Below are 24,685 nucleotides of genomic sequence, written 5' to 3' on the forward strand. Positions count from 1 at the left end.
AACTTCATTATTTGCAACACACGTAATTCAAACTAATTTGTAACAATTACAACAAAAACAAGTAAAATAACAACAAAGGTTAATAGTTATATTTGTAACTTTCCGAGAACCTCTGAGTTTTTCGAAATTCATGTGCGAAATTACATTGAAATTTACCACGACTTTACGGTGAAGGAAACATCGTGAAGAAACCTGCACAAATCTGCGAAGCAATTCAATGGTGTGTGTGAAGTTCCTAATCCGCACTGGGCCCGCGTGGGAACTACGGTCCAAGCCCTCTCATTCTGAAGGGAGGCCTGTGCCAGCAGTGGGACGTATACGTATGTAGGCTGGGATGATGATCTTTTTTTTACTTGAATATATATTTTTTTTTCGTTCCTTGATAGTCAAAGGAAAAATTGTTTTATAAGTTGACACGGAAATAAATATTCGAATTAGGTACTATCTGTACTAATTATTTTCCTTTGAACTACTGAACGGTAATAAACTTGTAGTTATTTATGGTGATGCTTTGTAAGACTCAAAAGTTAATGGGGACTTAAGACTATGTATGTTGCGCATATGGATTCATCGTTAAACATTTTATCTTTTTAGGTCCAAGCGTTCGAGTTTAATGAATCAATCGAATCTTGCGATGGTTCGCGTAAAAAAGTAAGGATAAAAAGGGGCCTTTCTGTTATTTTGGAAGTTCAGCTGTACCTACCAAACTACTTCCAAATCTGTCAATTTTAGCGTGAAAAAGTCAACAAACACACAATCTTTAACATTTATAATATAAGCAGGATTTAATTAATATTAGATAAGGAGCAGAAGGACTAAAAATCTAATCGCTAACAGTAGCGCCGCACCCCGCCCTCAGGCCCCGTTTATAAGCGCTTGGGCAAATCGCTAATGTGAGACCATTAGAATTTATGAAATCACGCCATCTGTTGAGACACGGCCGTTTCCTTTGCCGTAAACTGTAATAATGCCATTGATTTCTTATCTAAGTAAATACCATATACCAACACCAACTTATTATTAAGTAAAGCACCTTCAACATGGTATAATACATTATTGTAAATTATTGCTAGCAACAAAAACTTACGTTAGATATTATCTAAGGTAAGTATCTTTTTTGCTGACTCTATTTGCATTGTCAGCTAAACAACATTTTAATACCGCATATTAAGTCGTACACACAAAACAGAAATCATGTAATTATCTCTTTTTAGATGAACTGTCAAGCTAATAGTGCGTCCTTGGGCACTTGTCCCAACGCCGACGATAAACGAGAAGCGAGCAGAGCTACAAACTATAACTAACTATAAGAAGAAGAACTAAGAGAAGAACGAATGATCGTTAGTTGTGTAGCTGGGCTATAAGCAAGTATAGTGCGACAAGCAATTCGATTTAGTAACTGAATTTAGCACTAGTGTACTGGAGAGTAAAATGACCGCTGTTTGTGCTCGCGGCATGAGTTCAGACATCGCTGACGGAGTTTTGTGTTTTAAGAACTCTTGTCGCTGCTAAAAACTAGTGGAGCGAGAGTCCTCGCCGGCAGTGTGAACAACCAGCGCTCAACTATTATTATGAGTGTCTCTTTTATTAAGACGGGACCTAGATCTCTTGTCCAATTCTTAAGCGAAAAAATAGTCGATAATTAACTAGTTTCCTCGCTGGCGGTGGAACAAGTGCCTAATTATCTTCTGTGTTCCATCGTGGATAAAATTTCTGCTGAATCGAACCAAACCAAGTGTTAAGATTACGAGCAAAATGTTAAAAACAAGAATACTGCCACAATACATTACATAAACAACACCTAAGGCCTGTTTCACCACTTGTCGACTAACTTTAAGTTTCAGTTAAAAGTAATGCCGTCTTTGTTTATTCGGACAAAACAACAGAGACGGCATCGCTGATATCCGTCACTTAAATTAAGTCGTCTAGTGGTGAAACAGGCCCCTAATCTTATTTGAATTCCTGCATTGCCAGATTTCCTTTTTAGCAAAACAATAATACGTGATATGCTACTAAATGTTCCAATAAGGTCGGTGTCACACGGCGTAAGAAGTGTGATTGTAAAGGGGAAGTGTAACAGTTCGTGTGAGCTGGCCTTAATCGCTAATAATATATGAAAACTGGCGTATGCTGCTGTTATGATTTAAATAAATAAATAAATATCATGGCACAATTGACACCAATTAGCAATATTTTAGATACTTTTATGCTTTTTTTAATCGTGTTCAAAAAAAGGAGGTTATTAGTTAATTTTTCATGTTTGGTCCCGATCCGAAAATTTGTTTTATGTTTAAAAAGGTATACCTTCTTTTGCGGTGGTATCGTGGCCATCTAGCCAAGGAGTGCGGGGAGAAATTGAGGGAACTCTTACACTATAAGTATAACATTTACAATCTTTGAATTTGTTTTTGTTATATTCTGGGTGTATACCTTTTATGCACAAAAGGGACAAGAGAGAATAATTGAGAATAATAAAACAAAAACAATTGAAGGCACTCACAAAAATGTTACTACAAAACAAAACAACTGAAACCTATCAACACACACCAATTCTTTGTGTGTGTTATATTCATACAGACATTCGATATTTGCAACACGAACGTGCAACACCATTATAATCAGTCTCTATTACATCTCGGCGTTGCATCTGACATCATTATGTCTTCATTTGTTTTGTAACATTGACATTCAACGTTGCAGTTGCGGCGAGCGTAGATGGGCATCGTCATGGTGTGGTTGTTTTGTTTTGTATTTTATAAAGGCAATGTTGAAACTAGATGTTACTTATCTCTATGGTTTAAGTGGCTCACTCGTAGTGATGGGTTTATACTCAGCGAATCAGTGGATGCCGGAGAAACGGTTAGCGATGTCAAAGCAGACCAAAATATCGATTTATGGATTAACATTAAGTAAAATCCCACTAATATTATAAATGCGAAAGTTTGCTTGTCTGTTTGTTTATTTGTTACCTCTTCACGTTTAAACCACTGAACCGATTTAGATGAAATTCAGTATATAAACAGTATGAGTCCCGGAGATCCTTCCGAAAGGATATTCCGGAAGGATAGTTTTTATCCCGGAAAATTTCATAGTTCCCGCGGGATAGCGAAAAACGAATTCTGCGCAGACGGAGCCGCGGGTAGCGGCTAGTTACTATCTAAAACTGGCACTGATTTGTGTATTGATGGTGATGTTGCGCACTTTGGCTGCTTTACGAACTTTTGCGAGTGTCATATCTCGAAATCGGTTTCATTGAAAATGTTGATGATTCAAATAATTTTTCTCTACAGTACTTTCATTGTAGCTGACAGCTGTCAATATTACAAGACTAGAGAGTCAAACTGTCGAAACTTGAGTCAATAGAACTAATAATTTAAAATCTTGATCATAATTAATGTCATCATTAATCCGATTATTATGCTAATTTTGATGAGAATATTAGTGAAATTCTAGGTTGGAATATTATTTGCCACTTAAGTAAGACTAAACGGAGTTTGTAAGAATATTCGTTATTACCAATTAATAAGTACCAATATAACTCAAGATCCATTAGGTCCCATCACTAAACGAGCCTCTGGTGTTACGTTACATGCATATTACGTTTCTTCACTTAATTGTGCTTTGAATTTAATTAATTTATTATAAAAATCTGATAGCTTAAATTTATCTCGTATACATAGTTCTTATGTTCAAATATTTTACGCCAGTCATATTCAGGCTACAACTAAAATATACTTCCATATATTTAGACCGCAGCAACTTTTTTGAGTGAAACGAAACTTGCATCAAGTGTCACCCGTAGCCATGCATAGAAAATAAAACCACGATTTAGGGTTTTATTAACTAGTAGTCTAGTACAACTGTAATGTAGTTGCTAAATTTATTCTTAATATTATGTAATTCATTTACCTAACTGGTAGTGGTTCGCGCGCCATATGGTTACGTTCCCGATCTTGTCTGCGACTGCATACATTACAATACAGAATGCTTATTAACCGTTTAATGACACCATTGTCCAAAAAGGCGTTTCATAAATAATTGTTTTGTTTTCTTTCTTATGCCAGCAGAAATCACACCCGTGAAAATCATCTACATCATCATCATCAGCTGGAAGACGTGCACTGTTGTGTAATTGTTTACGCATTCACTCCCATTTGATACCACCAATCTAGCAATGAAGACGAAGCGTTGGCTGAACTCACACTCATTGACCTATTTTGACCAGGTGAAGGAAAGGGTGGGTGTCGTGTCGTATCAGGAAGTCAAACAGCTGGCCAAAGACCGTGCGGAGTGGCGATTACTCCACCGACAACAGTATAGCTCTTAAATTTAAGAAGAAGGATATTGCGGGCCATATGGGTACTATTAATTTCGAAGGTAAGTCGGCGGGCTGATTTAAATTCCTTGGCGGGCCGGAGTTGGCCCGCGCGGGCCGTACTTTGCCCATCAGTGTACTAGGATCAGTGCATCAGGACTGACAACATTGAGAGTTGCGGGCAATGAGTGGATGCAAGTGGCGAGTTGTCGTTCATTATGGCGTTCTAAGGTTGGGAGACCCTTGTTTAGCAGTGGACGTCTTTTGGCTGATGATGATGATGATGAATCAATCGATATACTTTTTACTAGCTATCAAAATATATCTTTTTATCTCTAGACAGAGTTCCCTAATGACTAAGGATCGTGGTGATCAACGGGTGGTACAGTTGGAATGAATGATTTGTTTCAATCGGCTTCTGTCCATGGCGGTCCTGATGATGGGGCTAAATTTTGGGGACCTGGACTTCCTCATTTGTTTGGTCTATCCGGCAGATCTGTCTCCGGCTCGCTAACATTGAGAATACAAATCTCAATTACGATCATTCTCTCCGGGCTCTCTGCTCTTTTCCCTTAAGATTTTGATAGTGACCTCTAAAATTCAGTGACAAAAACTGTAGATAAAAAGATTTTCTCGATAGTTTTTATAAAACAATTTAATTTAATAAAGACACGTTGGGAAATATAGACTGTATCACAGTTACTTAAAGGAAACAGTGTAGCCATCTTTGAAGATAATATGGATATGGATACTGCTTTTGTTGCAATATTTTCTTAATATTTTGTTTGCTCATAAAAATTTAATCACATTTCATTATTCTATACCTTAAATTAATAGATACAAAGTCGTAAAAGCAGTACAGCGGTTATATAGATATATTTATTGTAAACCAAACTCTTTAACTACAATATTAAGGTCAAAAATACAAAACAACTGAAACAGGTGAGATGCTGGCTAACGAACTATAGCAGAGCAAGGTCACACTTAATTAAAAGCAATCTTTCTTTCACTTGCACTCATGCTCTCTCGTTTACTCTTCAAACGTGTAACAGAGAGAGCGCACACAACAATGTACAGTTAAGTGTATAAAGATTTTATTGTTTCGTTTCATTAAATGGCCTTCAATTCGTGACGATTATTGGGTCAAGACAAAAAAATATAAATGTTATCACATTTTGCTACTTAGTATAATTATTACGTTAGTGTAATTCTATATCGTTTAGGGTGTTTTGATTGAATTCAGAGCAAACGGTATGAGATTGTGACACAACGACAATAGCATAGGTAGTCAGTCAGGGAAATCATTTAGCTTAAAATATCGATGTTTGATGGTTACATACATACATACATACATACATAGTGGTTCGTTCTTGCAAAAATAATTCAAACTTTTTTTTCTAATCTTTATTTATTATGGAACTTTGATCAATCATTTGAACGAGGCTGGATCTCTTATTATTATTTACAAGCTTTAACAACTTGCAAAGTTCCTTTCCTAAGTTCGTAAAGGTTTCAGAATTTACACACAATTTTCCGACCAGTTTTATGTATCCAATTGAGCTGAAATTTGGCATCATTTATGTAATTTTGGCAACAATGCAAAATATTGTAGTAAAATTAAAGCTCTAAGTAGTTATGAGGAAATAAATGACAAAGAAGTTAGTAGACTTCACAGGGGACCTCAGCTATTCAGAGAGAGACCGTTGCCGCGTCTTCGGAACCTTGCCTAAGCAATTTGTGTGTGTTTTGGCAATTCAACGGTGTGAGTGAAGTTCCCAATCCGCACTGGGCCCGCGTAGGAACTACTGCCCAAGCCCTCTCATTCCGAGAGGAGGCCTGTGCCCTGCAGTGGGACGTATATAGGCTGGGATGATGATGAAGGGTTTCGTAGCCCAAATAACTAAATAAAAAACATCATGTCACGTCCCAAGCTTATATTATGGGTGCTAGGCTAGTATCGATAAATATATATTTTGATACATAATAGCCCGTCCTCCATAACTCGATAATAAGCAATTTTTTTTTTCATACAAATAGTTTGCCCCGACCGGGGATCGAACCCAGGACCTTAAACTTCGTAGTTATCTCACTACTAGAGTATCCGGTCGTCGAAAACGGTAAAAGACTGTGCGTAACGCGCGCGACTTAGCGGAGGCCTTAATTTGACTGTAGGTACAGTAGCAATGTAGAGCCCTGATTCTAAGTAAAATAATTGCAGAGCGGGGTCATCTTATACCAGATAGCGGTACACGTTTAATTTTTAATTCTTTACTATTGAAACTATCACAGCTCTATGTAGGCTTTACAACTTACCTAATAATAGTTGACGAAAAACCCCTTCATTTTGTCTTTGTATATTAATTTCTTGTACTTATTTATGGTACACAATAAAGAATAATTGTATTGTATTGTATAAAACTTGTGATTATTAATTTATCATCACATATTCATATTTTAGCAGTAGCTATTAAACTAGTACACGGGCATTTTCAGAAAAAAGTGTACCCGGTACTATTTTTAAACCTTACAAATTTTGGGTTATTTCTACTCAGAATAACGAGCACTATCGATTTAAGCAATAAAAAAGTGTCCCACTTTTATCTGTCAGTTTTGTGACGCAGTTAACCTTCCATGTTGTATGGACAAAACTGACTAATACATTTTGTATGCAAAATTAAGGATAACTAAGGCATACATAAGGCGTACATTTTAATCTGAAAACCCCCACACACTGCTACAATACTTTTATTAATAAACGCTCAAAGATATTACCTTAATATTACGATGATAATTAACATAATGTCAAAACAGACTTCCGTAATTAAACCAATAGTTTACTACACCACCTATGCAACTGGTCGTTAGTGCAACCCATTAACTTGCCTAGTTACGGCTGTTATTCAGATCGCGACTTGTAATTTATGATTACATCTGTATCGTTTAATTTGTTGGTACGTCAGTTAAGCAGTACATAATGAACTAAGGACTAAGTCGAAAATACAAACTGAAATACAGATGCATAGAAAAACCAGAAAAACGCTGACGACCAGATGGTCTAGTGGTTAGAGGACCTGACTACGAAGCTTGAGGTCCCGGGTTCGATTCCCGTGTCGGGGCAGATATTTTTATGAAAAATACGAATGTTTGTTCTCGGGTCTTGGGTGTTTACTATGTATTTAAGTATTTATCTATCTATCTATATAATTATATTTATTCGTTGCTTAGTACCCATAACACAAGCTTTGCTAAGCTTACTTTGGGACTAGGTCAATTGGTGTGAATTGTCCCGTGATATTTATATTTATATTTATTTATATGTATTTCAGTTTGTATTTTCGATGTGGATTTACGGGATGACCGTAAAAGTAACAAAAATAATTGGAATTGAAATAAAAAATACAAAAAGATTCCAATAAAACAATCTTAAGGATTAACTGTAACATAATATAAGTTGAGTCCCGTTGAGTCACAATATAAGGTGAGTCGAGGTCCCGGGTTCGATTCCCGGCCGGGGCAGATATTTGTATGAATAATACGAATATTTGTTCTCGGGTCAATTGGTGCAACAAGATGAAACTTATATTATATATATAAATATATCATGGGTCACTTGACACCAATTGACCTAGTAACAAACTAACTAAAGCTTGTACTATATCCATACTAGGCAACGGATGAAAATACTTATATAGATAAATACATACTTAATATCAAACATCAAAGACCCGAGAACAAACATTCGTATTATTCATACAAATATCTGCCCCGGCCGGGAATCGAACCCGGGACCTCAAGCTTCGTAGTCAGGTTCTCTAACCACTTGGCCATCCGGTCGTCATGTCTTAGACACCGTAAGGCATATTGATTAAAGTTAAATATAAGTATGATATATCTTTCCAGCACTGAAGAGAAACTATAGATAGATTAGATTTTTTTTTATGCCACGTAAATGTAAACATGATGTTATTTTCAAAAATTCCCATGGGCATTTATATGATTTCAATTGCCAGCTCTAATGGTTCAAACTACGCCATTTTTCTTTTTCACAGTCATAAAAGTCCAATTTAAAACGGCCAGTTAACGGAATTACAGTCATTAGTGAAACTGTTCATAAATACTCACTCAAATAGAACATTTATGGAAAAATATACAATACAACCAGATATTAAAGTTGACTGACCCATGATTACCTACACGTAAATCTTCGTGATGAATGGAGTACATGTCAAGGTCATAATAATGTACAAAAGCACATAGAAAAATCAATAAAAAAACACGTACTTATTTTTTGTACACGATGTTATAAAAATAATACAGATTAATTATGGTTGATGAATGTTTCAATACAATAAAAAGCGACTTTACGCTTATTTTGTAAATATACCACTTATTCAAAGTAAATTAGTCAAAATATTTTCGTTTAATTTAGGCTACGGCAACCACTTTTGAATGTCAGAATCTACCACGGTTCGGAAAAATCTCTGTTGAAAAGAACCCGGCAAGAAATACATTTTCAAAACAGATTTACAATGTTAGGTTCGTAATAAAATGACTTACATTAAGTACCAAGTATTTAATACAACTGCATCTAAATAATACCTTTAAACACGCAATTCTTGTATCAGAATCTCGGAAACGGCTTCAACGATTTCGATGAAATTTGGTATGTGGGGGTTTTCGGGGATGACAAATCGATCTAGCTTGGTCTTATCGCTGGGAAAACGCTGGATACCGAGTTTTAGCCCGAGCGGAGCTCGGTCGCCCAGGTACTTTTTATTAAATGATATTGTAACGGATAACTCACGTCTTAAATCGAGTTTAGCTTGAAATGTTTCGGGCGAATTCGTAGCCCTGCTTGCTAGGAACTCGATTTAAAACGTGTGTTATCCGTTACAATATCATTTAATATGATTAAGTCTCACGGTATAGTCATGTTCAAAACTGCATTTTTGACACAATGGATTCGCTATTTGCAGTAGGCGATCGCCAATGTGGATCGGAATTATTTACCAAACATCCTTTGTCCATGATGATAAAGATAAAATTAGCCATTAATTTTTAGCCCCCGACGCAAAAAGAGGGGTGTTATAAGTTTGACCGCTATGTGTGTCTGTGTGTCTGCCTGTGGCAATCATAGCTCTTAAACGGGTGGACCGATTTAAAAAAGTAAAAAAATTCTAAAAACATTATTTCTACCAGCAGGAAAAATAATAATGTAGTGTATTTTTGGCTTTTCTTATGGCACAAAATTACTAAAATGTACCTATTTATTTAAATGTAGTCTAGTATTAAGCGATGCAGCGACAGATAAAACTGTGCTCGGTTTAAGTTCGCTTCCTAAGCTACTTATTGTGAACTTTATTTTATTTCTTGTATAAATAAATAAAAAAAAAAAAAAAAAAAAAATTTGAATGCGGTTTTTTTATTTGAGAGCATTTTTTCAAGCGATGGTTCTTAGACATCAAAAAGCGGTTCGGCCGTTTTTGAGATATTGAACTGAAATGACAAAGTCGGGGGTTTTTCAACTTTATGTTGGTAAGGTTATATAACACGCTTTAGATACGAGTATTAATGTCGTCTTGATATTTGAATTTTGTATCTAAATAAATATCACGGGACAATTCACACCAATTAAACCTAGTCCCAAAGTAAGCTTAACAAAGCTTGTGTTATGGGTACTAAGGCAACGGATAATATAATTATATAGATAGATACATACTTAAATACATATTAACACCCAAGACCCGAGAACAAACATTCGTATTTTTCATACAAATACCTGCCCCGACACGGGAATCGAACCCGGGACCTCAAGCTTCGTAGTCAGGTTCTCTAACCACTAGGCCATCTGGTCGTCAAAAATCTTAAATATACTCGTAAAACTCGATTAAAAACCTTTGCAGCGGTAATCGACTGATTCAGGCGTTATTTTGCGGAGGTTATTGATATGTACAACGCTAATTTACCTTGATTCTCAGATAAATAAGTGCAAGCGAACAGCAAAGTGGAGAAGCTAGGTTAAAAAAAAACTTTATTGTTTATTAAGATCAATAAAATAGATGATAATAAGCATTAAATTGACGACCGTATGGCCAAGTGGTTAGAGAACCTGACTACGAAGCTTGAGGTTCCGGGTTCGATTCCCGGCCGGGGCAGATATTTGTATGAATAATACGAATGTTTATTCTCGGGTCTTGGATGTTCAATATATATTTAAGGATGTATTTATCTATATAAGTATGTTTATCCGTTGCCTAGTATCCATAGTACAGTCAGCGTCATATAGTACGTAGCAGTCAAGATCACCAAATATTTGGAAACATACAAAATAGTCATTACCAGTGACTCAGTCAAAGCGGTCAAATTGTTCGAGACATCCATCGTGTACAAATATACCGGAGCACGCCCGTCGTCAAATACTTTATAACATTCAAGCCGACATTAGTACCGTAGCAGCCAAAGTATCCAAAAGTATGGGACACCACAGAAAAATTGACTTTATTATATACCGTATAAGGTCCAATTATCTAGTTAGCTAGTCATCTTTAATACAACGTGAACGGTGTTCTATTTTCAGTCTCTTGGTGCAAAATGCACATGTCATTACCTTTTTAATTAAATAAAAACTCTTTTATATTGTAATTATACTGGCCAATTCAAGCCATATTTAAAAGGAAATCCGTTAATCCGAAATTCTGACAATGTAAATAACTAAATAAAAATGTGAAAAAAAGGCGTCAGGCTTCAAATGAAAGAGACGGAACGATCACTGACAAGTTGGTACTCTTTTCGGTGATTGTCAAAAACGAAAAGTCGAATCTTATTACGTGTTACCTAATGTTATTTCGCACTCAACTCGAGATTAAACCTTAAACCTTTTAAATAAAGCTCAGTTTTCTAGTGTGTCCCATACTTTTGGACATTATGGCTGCTACGCTACCAGTGGTGAGAGCGTGCTCCGATTTATTTGTACACGATGGATGTCCTGAGCAATTTGATCGCTATGAATAATCAATGTTAATGACTATTTGGATGTTCAAAGTATTTAAGTGATCTTATCTATATACGTACTATATCCGTTGCTGTATCCATAGTACAAGGTTTGCTTAGTTTGGGACTAGGTCAATTGGTGTGAAGTGTCCAATGATATTTATTTTATTTTTATTGAAAAAAAAAACCATCCTAGGTAAATGTGTATTTACAGAAATATACAGTCATAAATACTTATAAAATTATAAATATAATAGCGCTGGCAGTAAGAAAGTTTGAGAAACAAATACATACTATACTAGAGAGAGTATTTTAAAGTTTTGGATAACATTTTGAATTGAATTTTCTATACATTTTAATTCATCGCGAATAATTACTTAATTAAGTGACAAAATAGATGACTGGAGTTCGTGTTGAAATGATATCATGCATTATTAAAATAAATCTGTTGACAAGCAATTTACCATACAATAAATAAACAAATAATAAATAAATATCATAGGACACTTGACACCAATTTGACCTAGTCCCAAACTAAGCAAAGCTTGTACTATGGACACTAGGCAACGGATAAACACTTATATAGATAGATAATTACATACTTAAATACATATCAAACATCCAAGACCCGAGGACAAACAGCAACAATTTTGTATAAGTAATACCTGTATCTCCAAGATTTTTTTACCGTCAGTTATTTTGTAAAGTAAATTTTTGAACTCTACAAAAACTTTGTTTACTTTTAAAACCCATGTATATAAAATCTGTGGCTTAGGTGTGTATTATCATTAATAAATAATGGACAGTAAAATTTAAATCTGAGGGCTTAATATGACCAAAATATTCATTGAAATCATCACACATGTTACAGATTGATATAATACCACCAAACTTAGACGAATCTATAATTTTCAACACAGTATTATAATCAACATTAGCCAAGCTAATTTCTTAACCATCACAATCTCAAAAACCAGTCTGTTGAAAAACCGCCCTAATATTATTGAAAAAAAATCCACGCACACATGAAATCCGAGTTTGTACGAGCGAAAGTATTTACAACACTCATCTACGGAGTAACTTGCACCCGGTATAAAGGCGGCTCGCTGTGAACACTCAACACATTCCATCGTGGCATTCGCTATACGACAGGCAAAGCGATTATGAAAATACTGGTTAGTAATTTTACAAACAAAATAAAAATAAAAAATAAAAACAAGTGAAGTGCAGTGTTGTGACGTGTGAATACGAATTTCGAATTAGTGTTCTTTTTCGGAGTTAGTTATATAAGTGTTTGTTTTTGGAAAACGATACAGATATAGATACAGAATCAAAGTGTCATAACATTTAAATTTGTTTTAAATTTAATGAGTACTCTTATTACTGTTTTACAGCAGTTTGTGACAGAAAAATGTGTTCAATTTGTTTTAAAATGACTTGAATATTTAAAAATTTAACTTATTTTTTTTTAATTATTATTATTATTTTACAGAGATCCACCCTTATCCTGGCCGTGGCCATCAGCCTAGCCACGGCAGAGGAGAAGGCTGAGAAGAAGGCTGAGAAACCGGTAGAGGAAAAGAAACAGGACAAACGGGGACTCTCCGATTTCGGCTGGCATGACTTCAGCAGCCATGGCCACGAGAGCCTTGGCGAACACCACGGCCACGAACACCATCACGAAGAAGTCCACAAAACCATCACCACGGTGAAGAAAGTGCCAGTGCCGTACCCAGTGGAGAAACGTATCCCTGTCCCCGTGGAGAAAACTGTCCACTACCCGGTAAAGGTTCACGTGCCCGCACCGTATCCAGTCGTGAAAACTGTACACTACCCAGTGAAGGAAGTCGTCAAAGTACCTGAATACATCAAGAAACCTTACCCAGTGGAGAAGGAAGTGCCTTACCCCGTGCACGTGCATGTTGATAGGCCCGTACCCGTCAAGGTTTACGAGAAAGTCCCCTACCCCGTTGAAAAGCACGTGCCGTACCCAGTAGAAGTGAAAGTACCCCAGCCGTACCCGGTTGAAAAGGAAGTCCACTACCCGGTAAAGGTTCCCGTCAAGGTAAACGTTCCTTACCCAGTTGAGAAGATCGTCCACTACCCAGTCAAGGTTCACGTTGACAACCCAGTGCCAGTGCATGTTGATAAGCCTGTGCCCGTCCCAGTAGAGAAGAAAGTGCCGTACCCCGTTGAGAAAATCGTACACTACCCCGTGAAGGTTCATGTTGACAACCCAGTCCCCGTCCACGTTGACAAGCCCGTGCCTTACCACGTCAAGGTTCCCTACCCAGCACCTTACCCGGTGGAGAAACTCATCCCTTACCCAGTGGAGAAGAAAGTGCCCGTGCCTGTGCATGTCCCAGTAGACCGACCAGTGCCCGTGCATCTTGAGAAACACGTGCCTCACTACGTTGAGAAGCACGTACCCCACCAGGTGAAGGTCGGAGTTCCCGTCATCCAGGAAGACCACCATGAGCATCATGAAACCCACCACGAAAGCCACAGCGAAGGCGGAGAAGGTCACTACGACTTCAGCGGCTTCGAGGGTCACGAGCACCACTAAGAACTGATCTCTTTGTTGATTAGCTTGTAAATGTTAACTTGTTGTTTAGTTCTCAGCTAAGTATTGTATAGTTTTTGCGACTGCTACGTGTGTATATGTAAATAGTACGAAGAGTATTAAAAACGTGATATCTTTTTTAAATTTTACTTCTTTTTCCAATCCAATGTCCGCTATTACACCAAGAGAAACGTCGTAGTCACTAAATGTTTATTACCGCACGATTGGTAAATGGTAAGGCGCAACTTTAAGTTTCATCGATTTAATTTATATAAAAAGATATCTGCATCAGTAAAACTATTTTAAATCAATGCAGGATGCTGTCTCATCTCTTACCGCGAAAAATCATTTTTTCCTAGAGTATATTTCAGTAACAAACATCTCCAAGCACGTAAATTGATATAGTCGCAAACGCATGCCAAGATGCCAACACTTTTACGATTCGCGACCGTTATACTCGTGGGAGCGCAACAACAGCTGTTGCATGAGGTCAATTATGCATACATGAGTTACCTGGCTAAGTTAAACCTCAATATTACTAAATATAAGGATGTTACGTAACATTTGCGTAATTTTAAACGACTGGTTAGCTCACAGTGTCTCGGAATTATACATTGATTTATGCCGCTTAGATAAACTAGTGACATTGGTAATATAGTTGTAAGATTAAGTCACTCACATTGCTTCACAATTACTAGGTCTAATTCGATCAATATGTATTTACACAAAACTTATAGTAGCATATATTTTACGAGTTTACTTCATCACATTTTGCAGTAATATTGTCTGTTTGCAGAAGTAAATAATCTGTACCAAGTCATTTTCAACGATGAGTGTTTGATTTGACAAAACATTTTTTTTAAACAGTGCATGTCTTTGTACCGTACATGTCTGGTTGTAGAAATGATTTGAAAAAATACAGACAAAGTCTGGGGTATCTTATTATCTTTAAGTAACTAAATTGCATTATAATAAAGCTTCTCTTTCATAAGCGTCGTTAGTGAAAACAAAATAATTATATTACGTATGTGTTTGCAACGCAGAGTTAATTCGCCCATTTATTTAACGATATCTGCTTAATTTCTTTGCTTGTTACTTATTTTTAGCAGTCTCTTAACGTATAATGTTTCTCTTTATTTAAAACCATTCCTTGTTATTATTCAATCACAGATATAAATATCACTGATATTATTATTTAGAAATAAGTATTATTTGGCAAAGTATAAAAAATATCGATAGGTATGTATTTAAATTTTTGGGGTGTTTGAAAAGTTCTTTTTATAACTATAATAGTAAGAAAAGCTTTGACTAGGAAGAATGTTAAAAGGCACATACCTGATGTAGGGAATGTTGGCTGGAATATGATACTTGGAGCCAGGATCGAAGTCCAACTCGGACCGAAGAACTGGCGGCTTGATGCCTTGGTACTGCTCCCTATAAAAAAAAAAACAAAATTAGCAAAATTTCGCTACACAATTATTCATGAATGCAACATCTCTCTAATTTCTCCTACTTTTGGGTACTAAGTTACTCTAAGGGACAAGATTTAAAATCGAGCACACTAGCCGCTATAGGATGAAGTTTTAGGCTGTTCAGTCTTGACTTCAATCATCATCATCATTATGTCAGCCTAAAGACGTCCACTGCTGGACATTGATAGGCCTCTGCCAAGGCTCTCCACTTAGACCGGTCTTGTGCTTGCCGCATCCACCGCGATACCGCGATCTTAAGCAGTTCGTCGCTCCATCTTCCTTCTTTCTTTCTTGACTTCAATATTGCAAATAAATCTAATAAGTTAAAAAGTCCAAGTTGAAATCGTACGACGTATTTCAACGATTTAACGATTTTTTTGTGAAAAAGTGCCTTTTCAAGATACAAGAAGAGAGAAAAAGAAAGTGTTGGGAGTTGCGTGGACTGTAGATTGAAAACTCTGGTTCTTGATTCAGTGGTATATTGCAGAAAAGAAAATTAATTAGAGACACAAATAAAGACGTGACGGTTGCCGGTGACAAGAGTAGAGAAAGAACAGAAGTGGGAGAGCCCACAGACTGTACTCATATAACTTACAGAATACAGAACAGAAAGACAAAAATCTTAAGCAGAGCAAAGATATTTGGACACCAATTGTTAAACTCGTTGCAAGGAAATTTGTCTGACAAACAGGTGAGGTAAGAGGTTTAAAGGTAATAATTCCTAAACTGCGTCGCGACGCTCTTCTGTCTAGGGCTTACATTCGTCTATTTACTTTCACAAGGGCGTCATGAAATAATTACTTACAACCTGTAAAGGGAGACACAGTATCGAAAAGATTAGAAACTCCTGATTGAAGGGTCATAAAAATAGCTGGAAGTACCGGAAATTATCAGGTGACAGTGTGCCTAATCTAAACCTAAACCAAATGTTTTGAACCGTTTGTTTTGCATAAGGTGTTTAGAAGCTGTCCTATGTCAATGGGTCATTGATATTAAATCTGTTTTGTCAAAATGCTCTAGTTATTGCAGTCTTTAAGGCGATGATAGATCAAAACAAAAAGTAAGAAAGAAAGATTTATTTCATGAACAACAACATTGAATTTCAGATTTGCAGAGTTAGAAATAGATACAGCGTTAAAAGTTGTTTGAAAAAGCCTAATAGCTTTGCTCAAATTAGTGTCATGGTTCACTGAATTTTAACGTATCACAGACATCGTAGTAACTATTATGGAAACCAGAAATATTGTTCTAAAAAATATTGTTACAACGTGCCCTCTATTACTTACTAATTCAACAACAAATCATCTACATAAAAAGCACAGCAACAAATCCAACGATCAATCTCAAAACAAACAGGTTGACCTAGAAACGCGAATATAATTAAATGAAGCATTCAAGCATGCGTATACGCATAATCACTCAATATTACGAGCGGTTATCCAATGGATTATGACTTAAGCGCAGTGTCTGGACTCCTGTGATGTAGCATGCTTATGCTATGATTACTGTATGATTTCTCTGCTATTAGATACCCCTATTCGGTTGATTACGAATGTGCATCTAATATAGCGAGATCCAGTCATATGCAATACGAAAGAAAGTTTTTTACTCGTAGTAGTTGATCATTTCAAATAAATATATTTTTTAGTTTTGATCGTCATATTTTCGACTTTCATTTAGCATTACCATTCTAGTTTGTTGATAGGGCCGTGGGGACCAGGCGCACGCGATATCGCGAAAGAGATATCCGTGTGCCTCATTGATGTTTCAGGTGACCAGAGGGCTGGCAGCTATTTTGGGCAAAGGATTAGCTTTGCGATACAACGCGGGAATGCTGCCAGCCTTCTGGGCACAATGAACAGCGACGGTGACCTAGGAGGGATTTTTTATTTATAGGTTAGGCTAGGCCATATATTTTTTGTACATAGTCATATTTTTAAATGTTTAATGTATTGTTTTATTGCTTTTTGTTATAAATAAATATATATTTGATTGTCAAAATGACAGACTTCTATAAGAATGTCCAGACATGAACAAAAATATATATAAGCTCGCACATGAATTATAAACATTTATGAGATGCAAGCTGATTTGTTTATGCAATCTGCTTTCTGGTATATTAGCCTGAATTTGCTTTAGTCTCTTACCACTATTCTGCACCCGGACGTGATAATATATTGATATCATGCTAAACCGATCACCTGTACATCTATATTGATGATATAACGATACTAACCTCAGCCTCCACCAATGACAGTTATACTGCTCCTTCCTAACGTCTCCGGTAAACACGTCCCATCGCCAGCGATCCATGGACAGCGCGAATGGAAGGAAAGCCAGCTTGTCCATAGCTTGAGTGAACAGGTAGTTGGTGTCATGAGCAGTATCGGTGACAGAGCGCTGGATCAGACCCAGAGTTTGCAGGTGGCGGGGGGAGGAGACCGAGAGGGCAATGGCCTCGCCGATAGCTTCGTGGAAACCTGTGGACAATATCGGGGTAAAGATTGAGTACCGTATAGTACAATCAGAATGATAATGTCGCTTGAAACTCGTCGGGTTTCTTCGTATCCCTGAAGATTCAAATGAGAAAGAAAAAAAAACGATCTTTTATTTCGAGTTTCGAACGATACTAGGAAAATTATTTTAAGTATAATAGGGTGGTTTCGATAAAATTAGGTTACTTTAGGTAGAAACGTTATTTTAGTACACATAAAATTGAAACTTTCAAAAGCGGCGTAGTCTTATCTAATTTGACGGCGAAGAAACCTTCCTAACCCAGCCTAGCCTAGCCTTCATATCAGAGCAAAAAGGATATAAAGCGTAAGACTGTGTGTGTGTGTGCTACCGCTGCATTCGGATCAATGTTTTTCGGTTGTTTTATGAGTATAATAAGATATGAGCTACTTGGATAACTTTCAAATACTGAGTGGACCCTTTTTCCCTAAAAAAAAAAACTTTTTATATATTATTTTCTTTTTCGCCGTTTTGTCACCAAATTAGATATAAAAATAATGTATGTTAATCTGTAAGGTTTTAATTGCATGGGCCAAGTTACCCGAAACAAATGAATTTATTTATTATTTTTTGGCGGTAAGAGGTGTCACTACCATTACAGTGCAGAGACTTGTAAAATATTTCAAGTGTATTTTTTTTGTTCGGTGATGATACTTGGAACCGTAAATAAAATATTTTTCTCTTTCTTTCTTAAAATTAAAGAATCGACGCCGTCCTTATGAGCTAGGTTTATAGTTTTGCATGGTAGCTGTAAATGGAAAAAGGATAGATGAAGACATCGACTGAATGTTAGGAAGAATGAATCGGAATAAATTTTTGTAAAAGCTTTCTTGCCAACTTTGTATTTAGTGTTTTTAGGGTTCCGGAGCCTAAATGGCAAAAACGGAACCCTTATAGTTTCGCCATGTCTGTCTGACTGTCTGTCTGTCTGTCCGTCCGTACGCGGCTTTGTTCAGGGACTATCAATGCTAGAAAGCTGTAATTTTGCACGGATATATAATATGTAAACTATGCTAACAAAATGGTTTAATAAAAAACTAAAAAACATTTTTTTAGGGTACCTCCCATAGACGTAAAGTGTGGGTGTTTTTTTTTCTCATCCAACCCTAAAGTGTGGGGTATCGTTGGATAGCTCTTTTAAAACCTTTAGGGGTTTGCTACGATTTTTTTTTGATTATTATATTTTATTTATTTTTTGATTCAGTGATTTCTTTGCAAAATATTCAAATTTAAAGTGAAAATTTTCATTAAATTCGAGAGTCCCCCCCTCTCTAAAATCTAAACCGGTGAGTGGATAAATTTGAAAAAATTCAGGATGGTAGTAAATATCAAACTTTCAAGGAAATCTATAACGTCTAAGTTTGCATGAGACTTATTAATAGTTTAAGAGTAAATAGCAGCCTAAGGTATAAAATATACCTAAACTTGGAAGATTCCGTATAAAATACGAAATCCTTAGAAAAATATTACTTATTTTTTTCGTAATGGCTACGGAACCCTATTTTGGGCGTGTCCGACACGCTCTTGGCCGGTTTTATTTCCTAAAATGTAAAAATTAAGGCCTTTAAAATGACATTACAAATTCAAAACTAACAGACGTGACATTACGCCACTTTATTTCGTGAACTTTAAGATAATAAATGAAACAATAAAATTGCCGCCATTGTTTTGGGGCATGCGCAGAATGGCTGTCACGGCCTAGTTGCTATAATTAGGTTTAAAGGATAAAATGGCTACTCTCAAAACAAAAATATTTTTACATACATACTAATTAAGAAATTATACAGACAACGAGACACATACATGCACACACACTCGTATCTTTGAGTTTTCCTTTCTAGTTTAGGTTAGCTTGAAAAGATCCCTTTTAGGGATAAGTTCGCCTTTGTACTCTTTTTGTTTTGTTGTTTTCTTTTGTATTATTTTGTGTTTTATGTACAATCAAGTATTTTTACATACATACATGGTAGGTACAGTTTGCATTTTTTTTCCTTTTTTGGTACGAAACCGTAAAAAACACGTTTTTAATATAAATCGTATGAAAAATCTAATGAATGCTCCATCATCAGACCCTGGTACCTTTCTTCGTCAAAGTACAAACCCAAACATGGCTATAAGTTACGTAATTTTGTCTTACGTGTTCCAGTGCCTAGCTATAGATGGTACCAAATTATAGTATTATCATAATAATTTCTCATAATTACCAATGATACCACAATAACAAATGGGTGAAAAATAAGTTCAAATATTTCGTAACATACATACAAACATACTGTAAGAGCGTGTTGAAAAAATCCTATTTTTCCCCCGTATTGGAAAAAAAGCCTGGAAATAAAACAGCGGTTTCAAAGAGAACTACAACAATAATCCCATTGATGGTTTGAGATCAAATATTGCAACCTTGACAGTTGACCAAAATATCTGAGACAATCTAGAGCACAACATGAGATATAATCAACCGGTCTGATCCACTGCCATTGGTGACGAAATCAGACATGGTTTTGAAACTTGGCGGTAGCATTCGTGTCCATTTATTCACGCTGATCGAATTCATTTTGGGAACACTTATTCATCATCATCATCATCAGCCGCAAGACGTCCACTGCTGAACAAATGCCTCCCCCTTAGACCGTCACAATGAACGACAACTCGCCACCTGCATCCACCGGTTTCCCTCAATTCTCACGATGTCGTCAGTCCACCTGGTGGGAGGCCTGCCAACGCTTCGTCTTCCGGTTCGTGGTCGCCACTCAAGGAATTTTCTCCCCCAACGGTTATCTGTTCTTCGAGCGATGTGGCCCGCTCATTGCCACTTCAACTTGCATATTTTTCCAGCTATGTCGGTGACTTTAGTTCTTCGACGAATTTCCGTATTCCGGATTCTATCGCGCAAAGAAAGTCTAAGCATAGCTCTCTCCATAGCTAACACTTATTAATTGTCCCTAATTTTGAGTTAATGTATACGTTATGGCTCTACTTAATCATAAATTAAGAGTTTTTAGACCATTTCATCGTCATAGCTGAGTGTTTTCGAGTTAAGTGTAATATAAAAACCGGCCAAGTGCGAGTCGGACTTGCGCACGAAGGGTTCCGTACCATCTACACAAGATTCATTAGACATTAGCAAAAAAAGGCAATAAAATCACATTTGTATGGAAGCCTCCCGTAAATATTTATTTTATTCTGTTTTTAGTATTTGCTGTTATAGCGGCCACAGTTATACATAATCTGTGCAAATTTCAACTGTCTAACTATCACGGCCAGACGGATGGGCAGCGAAGTCTGAACCCCTAGAAATGTTTCTAATCCAAATAGGCTTATGTCTGTTATGTGTCGCCCAGAGACCAAAAGAGTGTGTCTAAAATACTCGGAATCATGATCGTTCTCACCACCTCTTTCCCACGGTGTATGATTGGATAGAAAGAGATAGAGAATGCGATCGCGAGTGCTAGAGCGTTAGACAACAGCCACAGAATAAAGTCACTGACATTGATTTTAGTTACGCAAAAAAAAAATTACAACCATTGATTATTTTTTTGGTATTAAACTTTACAACAAAACAATTACTAACCTACCTAAAACCAAAAAAGGATTTCCGACAGAAAAAGCTACAGGACAACTAATCTAAAAAATCAAATGGATCAAAATGCTGCTCGAACACTTAAATCTGAATTTGCACTTTTTTCATAAACCAGATAGATATTTACATTATTACTTATCTCAAGTAGCATTAGCATTAGCATTATCTCCACGTAAACAAAGCGAGAGAAAGTGGCGCAGGCGCAGCGGAAGGACCGGGGCGGAAACTGTGATACGGTTATACTTACACCGAGTTACACAATTCGTTTATCTGATAGGTACTCTTGGGTTAAGTTGGGTGTTTGTTTCTTTATCCTAAAGTAATCTACATATATAATTAGGTTGACTTTGTAATAAAATAGAAAACATCAAGATTCTTCTTAGCCATTTTCTACCATTTTGGTGTAGGCCTCCTTCAGCTTTCACCACTTCTCTCTGTTCTGTGCTCCCTGCATCCAGTTTGACTCGGCTATTCTCTTGATGTCATCCTTCCATCTCATCTGCGGACGTCCTCTCGGGCGTGACTTCTATTGTTAATGACGTAAAATTAAATGTGGCAACTACTGGGTCGGTGACCAATAGTGACCATCACTAGGACATCTACCTTACATTGAATAAATAATACATATTACGATAGCTACAATTTGCAATTTCATTAACGAGTACAAATATTTATAAAACTAATTGCTCAGTATTTTTTCCAAACTACTCTCTAATCATCAATCTAAAGTTCTTTTGACAAGTAACATCCATAAAATCATCAGTCATCAGTCACTTAGCATTAACTTGTACAATTACAAATGTATTTCAGTCCTAAGTCAATCAATGGGCAGTTAAGATTGATCTGTTCAAATGATGGGTGATTCTATGGTTTTTAAACTTTTGACCTATCAATGTATGTGGCTTACTAGCTAATATGCGCGGCTTCACTTGTTTCAACTATTAGAAGGTGGGTTTTAGTAAAATTTCCTGTATTTTAAAAAAAAAACTGTTGTTATTGCAAGAAAATACTCAGTGGTCATCATGAATCTTGCATAAAAACCACCTATGATAATTTTCTAAACTTAAGGGTTGAGGTTTTAAGATTTTATCCTTATCCCGATCCCGTGGAAATATAACGATAAAACATAAATATATTTATCGAAAATACAAACTGAAATATAGATGCACAGAAAAATCAGAAAAATAACAATAAATATATTTTACTATATAAAGTACTGCCATCTTTTGGCGAGTAGCTAAACTAAAAGACGCTGTAACAAATAACTCTTACAATTTGGAAATTACCAAACAAGCTAAACTAAAGTTTAAATAAAAAATAATGGTCTTGAAAACTTCGTAATTGTTTTTTTTTTTAATTATTATAACTTGAATTTAATCAAGTCTTCAGGTGTTAAAAACTGTAATAACTATAAAATTTTTACGAGAGCTTTCTCTCACGAACCAGTAATACTAGAGAAAATATGGACTGAGCCGTCACTTACACTTTACACAATCTTGTTATGCTAGAAAGTTCGGACCACATCATTGTTACTGCCTCTGAATCCTAATTTTCTTATCTACTTTAAACAAACATAAATACATTTATTACATTATTAAAATTCAAGAGCAGTTCAGTTATACCTTAGTACAGCAGTACGCAGTACAGTTTACTTTAGTGAGACTGATTCCAAACGGGCATAATTTTATATTATGAGTCTTTAACGTTGCATCCCTTTTCATGCATGCAGTACTTTTCTCCCTAAACGGTTACTTGTAGTGTCAGTCTGTTTTTGTGTGTACACGTTTAATTTATGAATTCCCAAGAAATCACTTGGACGGTAACAAAGCCTCATTACTGTTATTTCTTGAATAAAACTTGTCCTTTATTCATTCAGATTGTCGAACTCCGTTAGAACCCTAGAGAGCCGCTTAGCCGATAGATTCGGCCACCACTAGGCTTGTGTCAAAACATGCGGCGCCGGCGCAACCGCGAGCTCTGAACTTGACCGCTTTGGACGAGAGGCGCAAAAAAAATGTGTACTGGAAGTGGCTTGAAAACAATATACTAGACCATTTCGCCGCAGAATTGGAGGCTGGGCTTTAGGAAAAGCGATTCGATTTTTGTATTGCATAGTTTTGTATAGTTTTGGAAAATGATCATTTGAGAAAAATGGAATCTGATTACGCAAACGTATTGTAACTAACGTTAAAATGCCTCACATCAAATAATTTATTGAATTTGGCGTTACTTTGCGGAGGTCCATATTAATGAACTAAAACAATTACTTTGCTCACCCGCGACCTGGTTCTTGTTTTTAGTTCATTGCCTGAAATCATTCAGAAAAGAGTTGAATCCGTAGTTTTACGACTAATAATAATAAAAAAATATCATAATATACCTACTGTTTTACAATGGTCCCGTATAAAATTGATTATAATCGATCTAGCTAGCATAACTTTACCGGCATTTGACGTTTATGTATGTATTTATAATAAAAAATATATTTGAATTTCGAATCACGTTTGTTCCTTCCAGTTTGAAATACCCTGTGGTGCGCAAGCGCGAACTTGCCGAGATGCGCGAGAGTTGCGTAACGCGCTATCGTAATCGTTAGTATTAATTTCCGTGAACTTTCTATACCTCGTTCGCTGTACACTGGTGCGTTGAGTCTGTTATAAGTGAATCGTCACGAGTTTTGTAAAGTCACGTTGAATGAATATTCTGTCTTCAGTATCAGTTTTGTCATCAATGACTTCAACACGTTTGCGTTAGTTTCAAATATCATAATAATAATTATAGAGCAGCAGGGCTACTACGAAATTCGAAAATCGAAGTTCATGTCGTTCGGCCCCTCTGACACTTACACTATTTAATACGAGAGCAAGAGGGACGGTACGATACGAACTTCGATTTTCGAACTTGCGAGTAGGCCCTCAGTTTGTTGCCGATACGTGCCGATAGAGGCGTTGCAAAATTTGCAATGTAATTTATTTTTTCCGTAATAATGAAGTATTTGATACCACAAATCAATTGAATAGTGTTTCAAAAATTTAAACAAGAGCCGCAGGCTGTTTGATAATGGCCACGTTTAAATTACAACTCAAAAAAACACGCTTGTGAAAGAGCCAAAAAAAAACATCAAAATGATACGAAGCATAAGTTTTGGGAAGATAAAATGGTGGTTACTTGGAGTTGTATGTATTAATTCTTAGTACGCTTTAAAATTTATACTCTATTACAATCTTCTTAATATACAAATGTAATGTTCT

At 36.3% G+C, this 24,685-nt stretch overlaps 2 protein-coding genes across 2 annotated transcripts in view; one reads left to right on the top strand and one right to left on the bottom strand.

The window, feature by feature from the left end:
- The window catches only part of Ance-3 (angiotensin-converting enzyme Ance-3), a 186,839-nt gene that overhangs the window by 130,127 nt on the left and 32,027 nt on the right, over positions 1-24,685 (bottom strand). The window contains exons 9-10 of the mRNA XM_074086544.1: positions 17,577-17,820; positions 15,204-15,302 (exon numbers count right to left, since the gene is read on the bottom strand). Of these exons, the coding sequence (XP_073942645.1) occupies positions 15,204-15,302; positions 17,577-17,820 (343 nt within the window). The remainder of the gene's footprint in view (positions 1-15,203; positions 15,303-17,576; positions 17,821-24,685) is intronic.
- LOC141427265 (uncharacterized) lies at positions 12,390-14,012 on the top strand. The gene is made up of 2 exons (XM_074086543.1): positions 12,390-12,480; positions 12,798-14,012. The coding sequence occupies exons 1-2, from the start codon at positions 12,469-12,471 to the stop codon at positions 13,869-13,871; spliced, it is 1,086 nt and encodes a 361-aa protein (XP_073942644.1). The 5' UTR covers positions 12,390-12,468; the 3' UTR covers positions 13,872-14,012.

The sequence above is a fragment of the Choristoneura fumiferana genome, chromosome 4 (genome assembly GCF_025370935.1).
Source record: "Choristoneura fumiferana chromosome 4, NRCan_CFum_1, whole genome shotgun sequence".
NCBI classification, from domain to species: Eukaryota; Metazoa; Arthropoda; class Insecta; order Lepidoptera; family Tortricidae; genus Choristoneura; species Choristoneura fumiferana.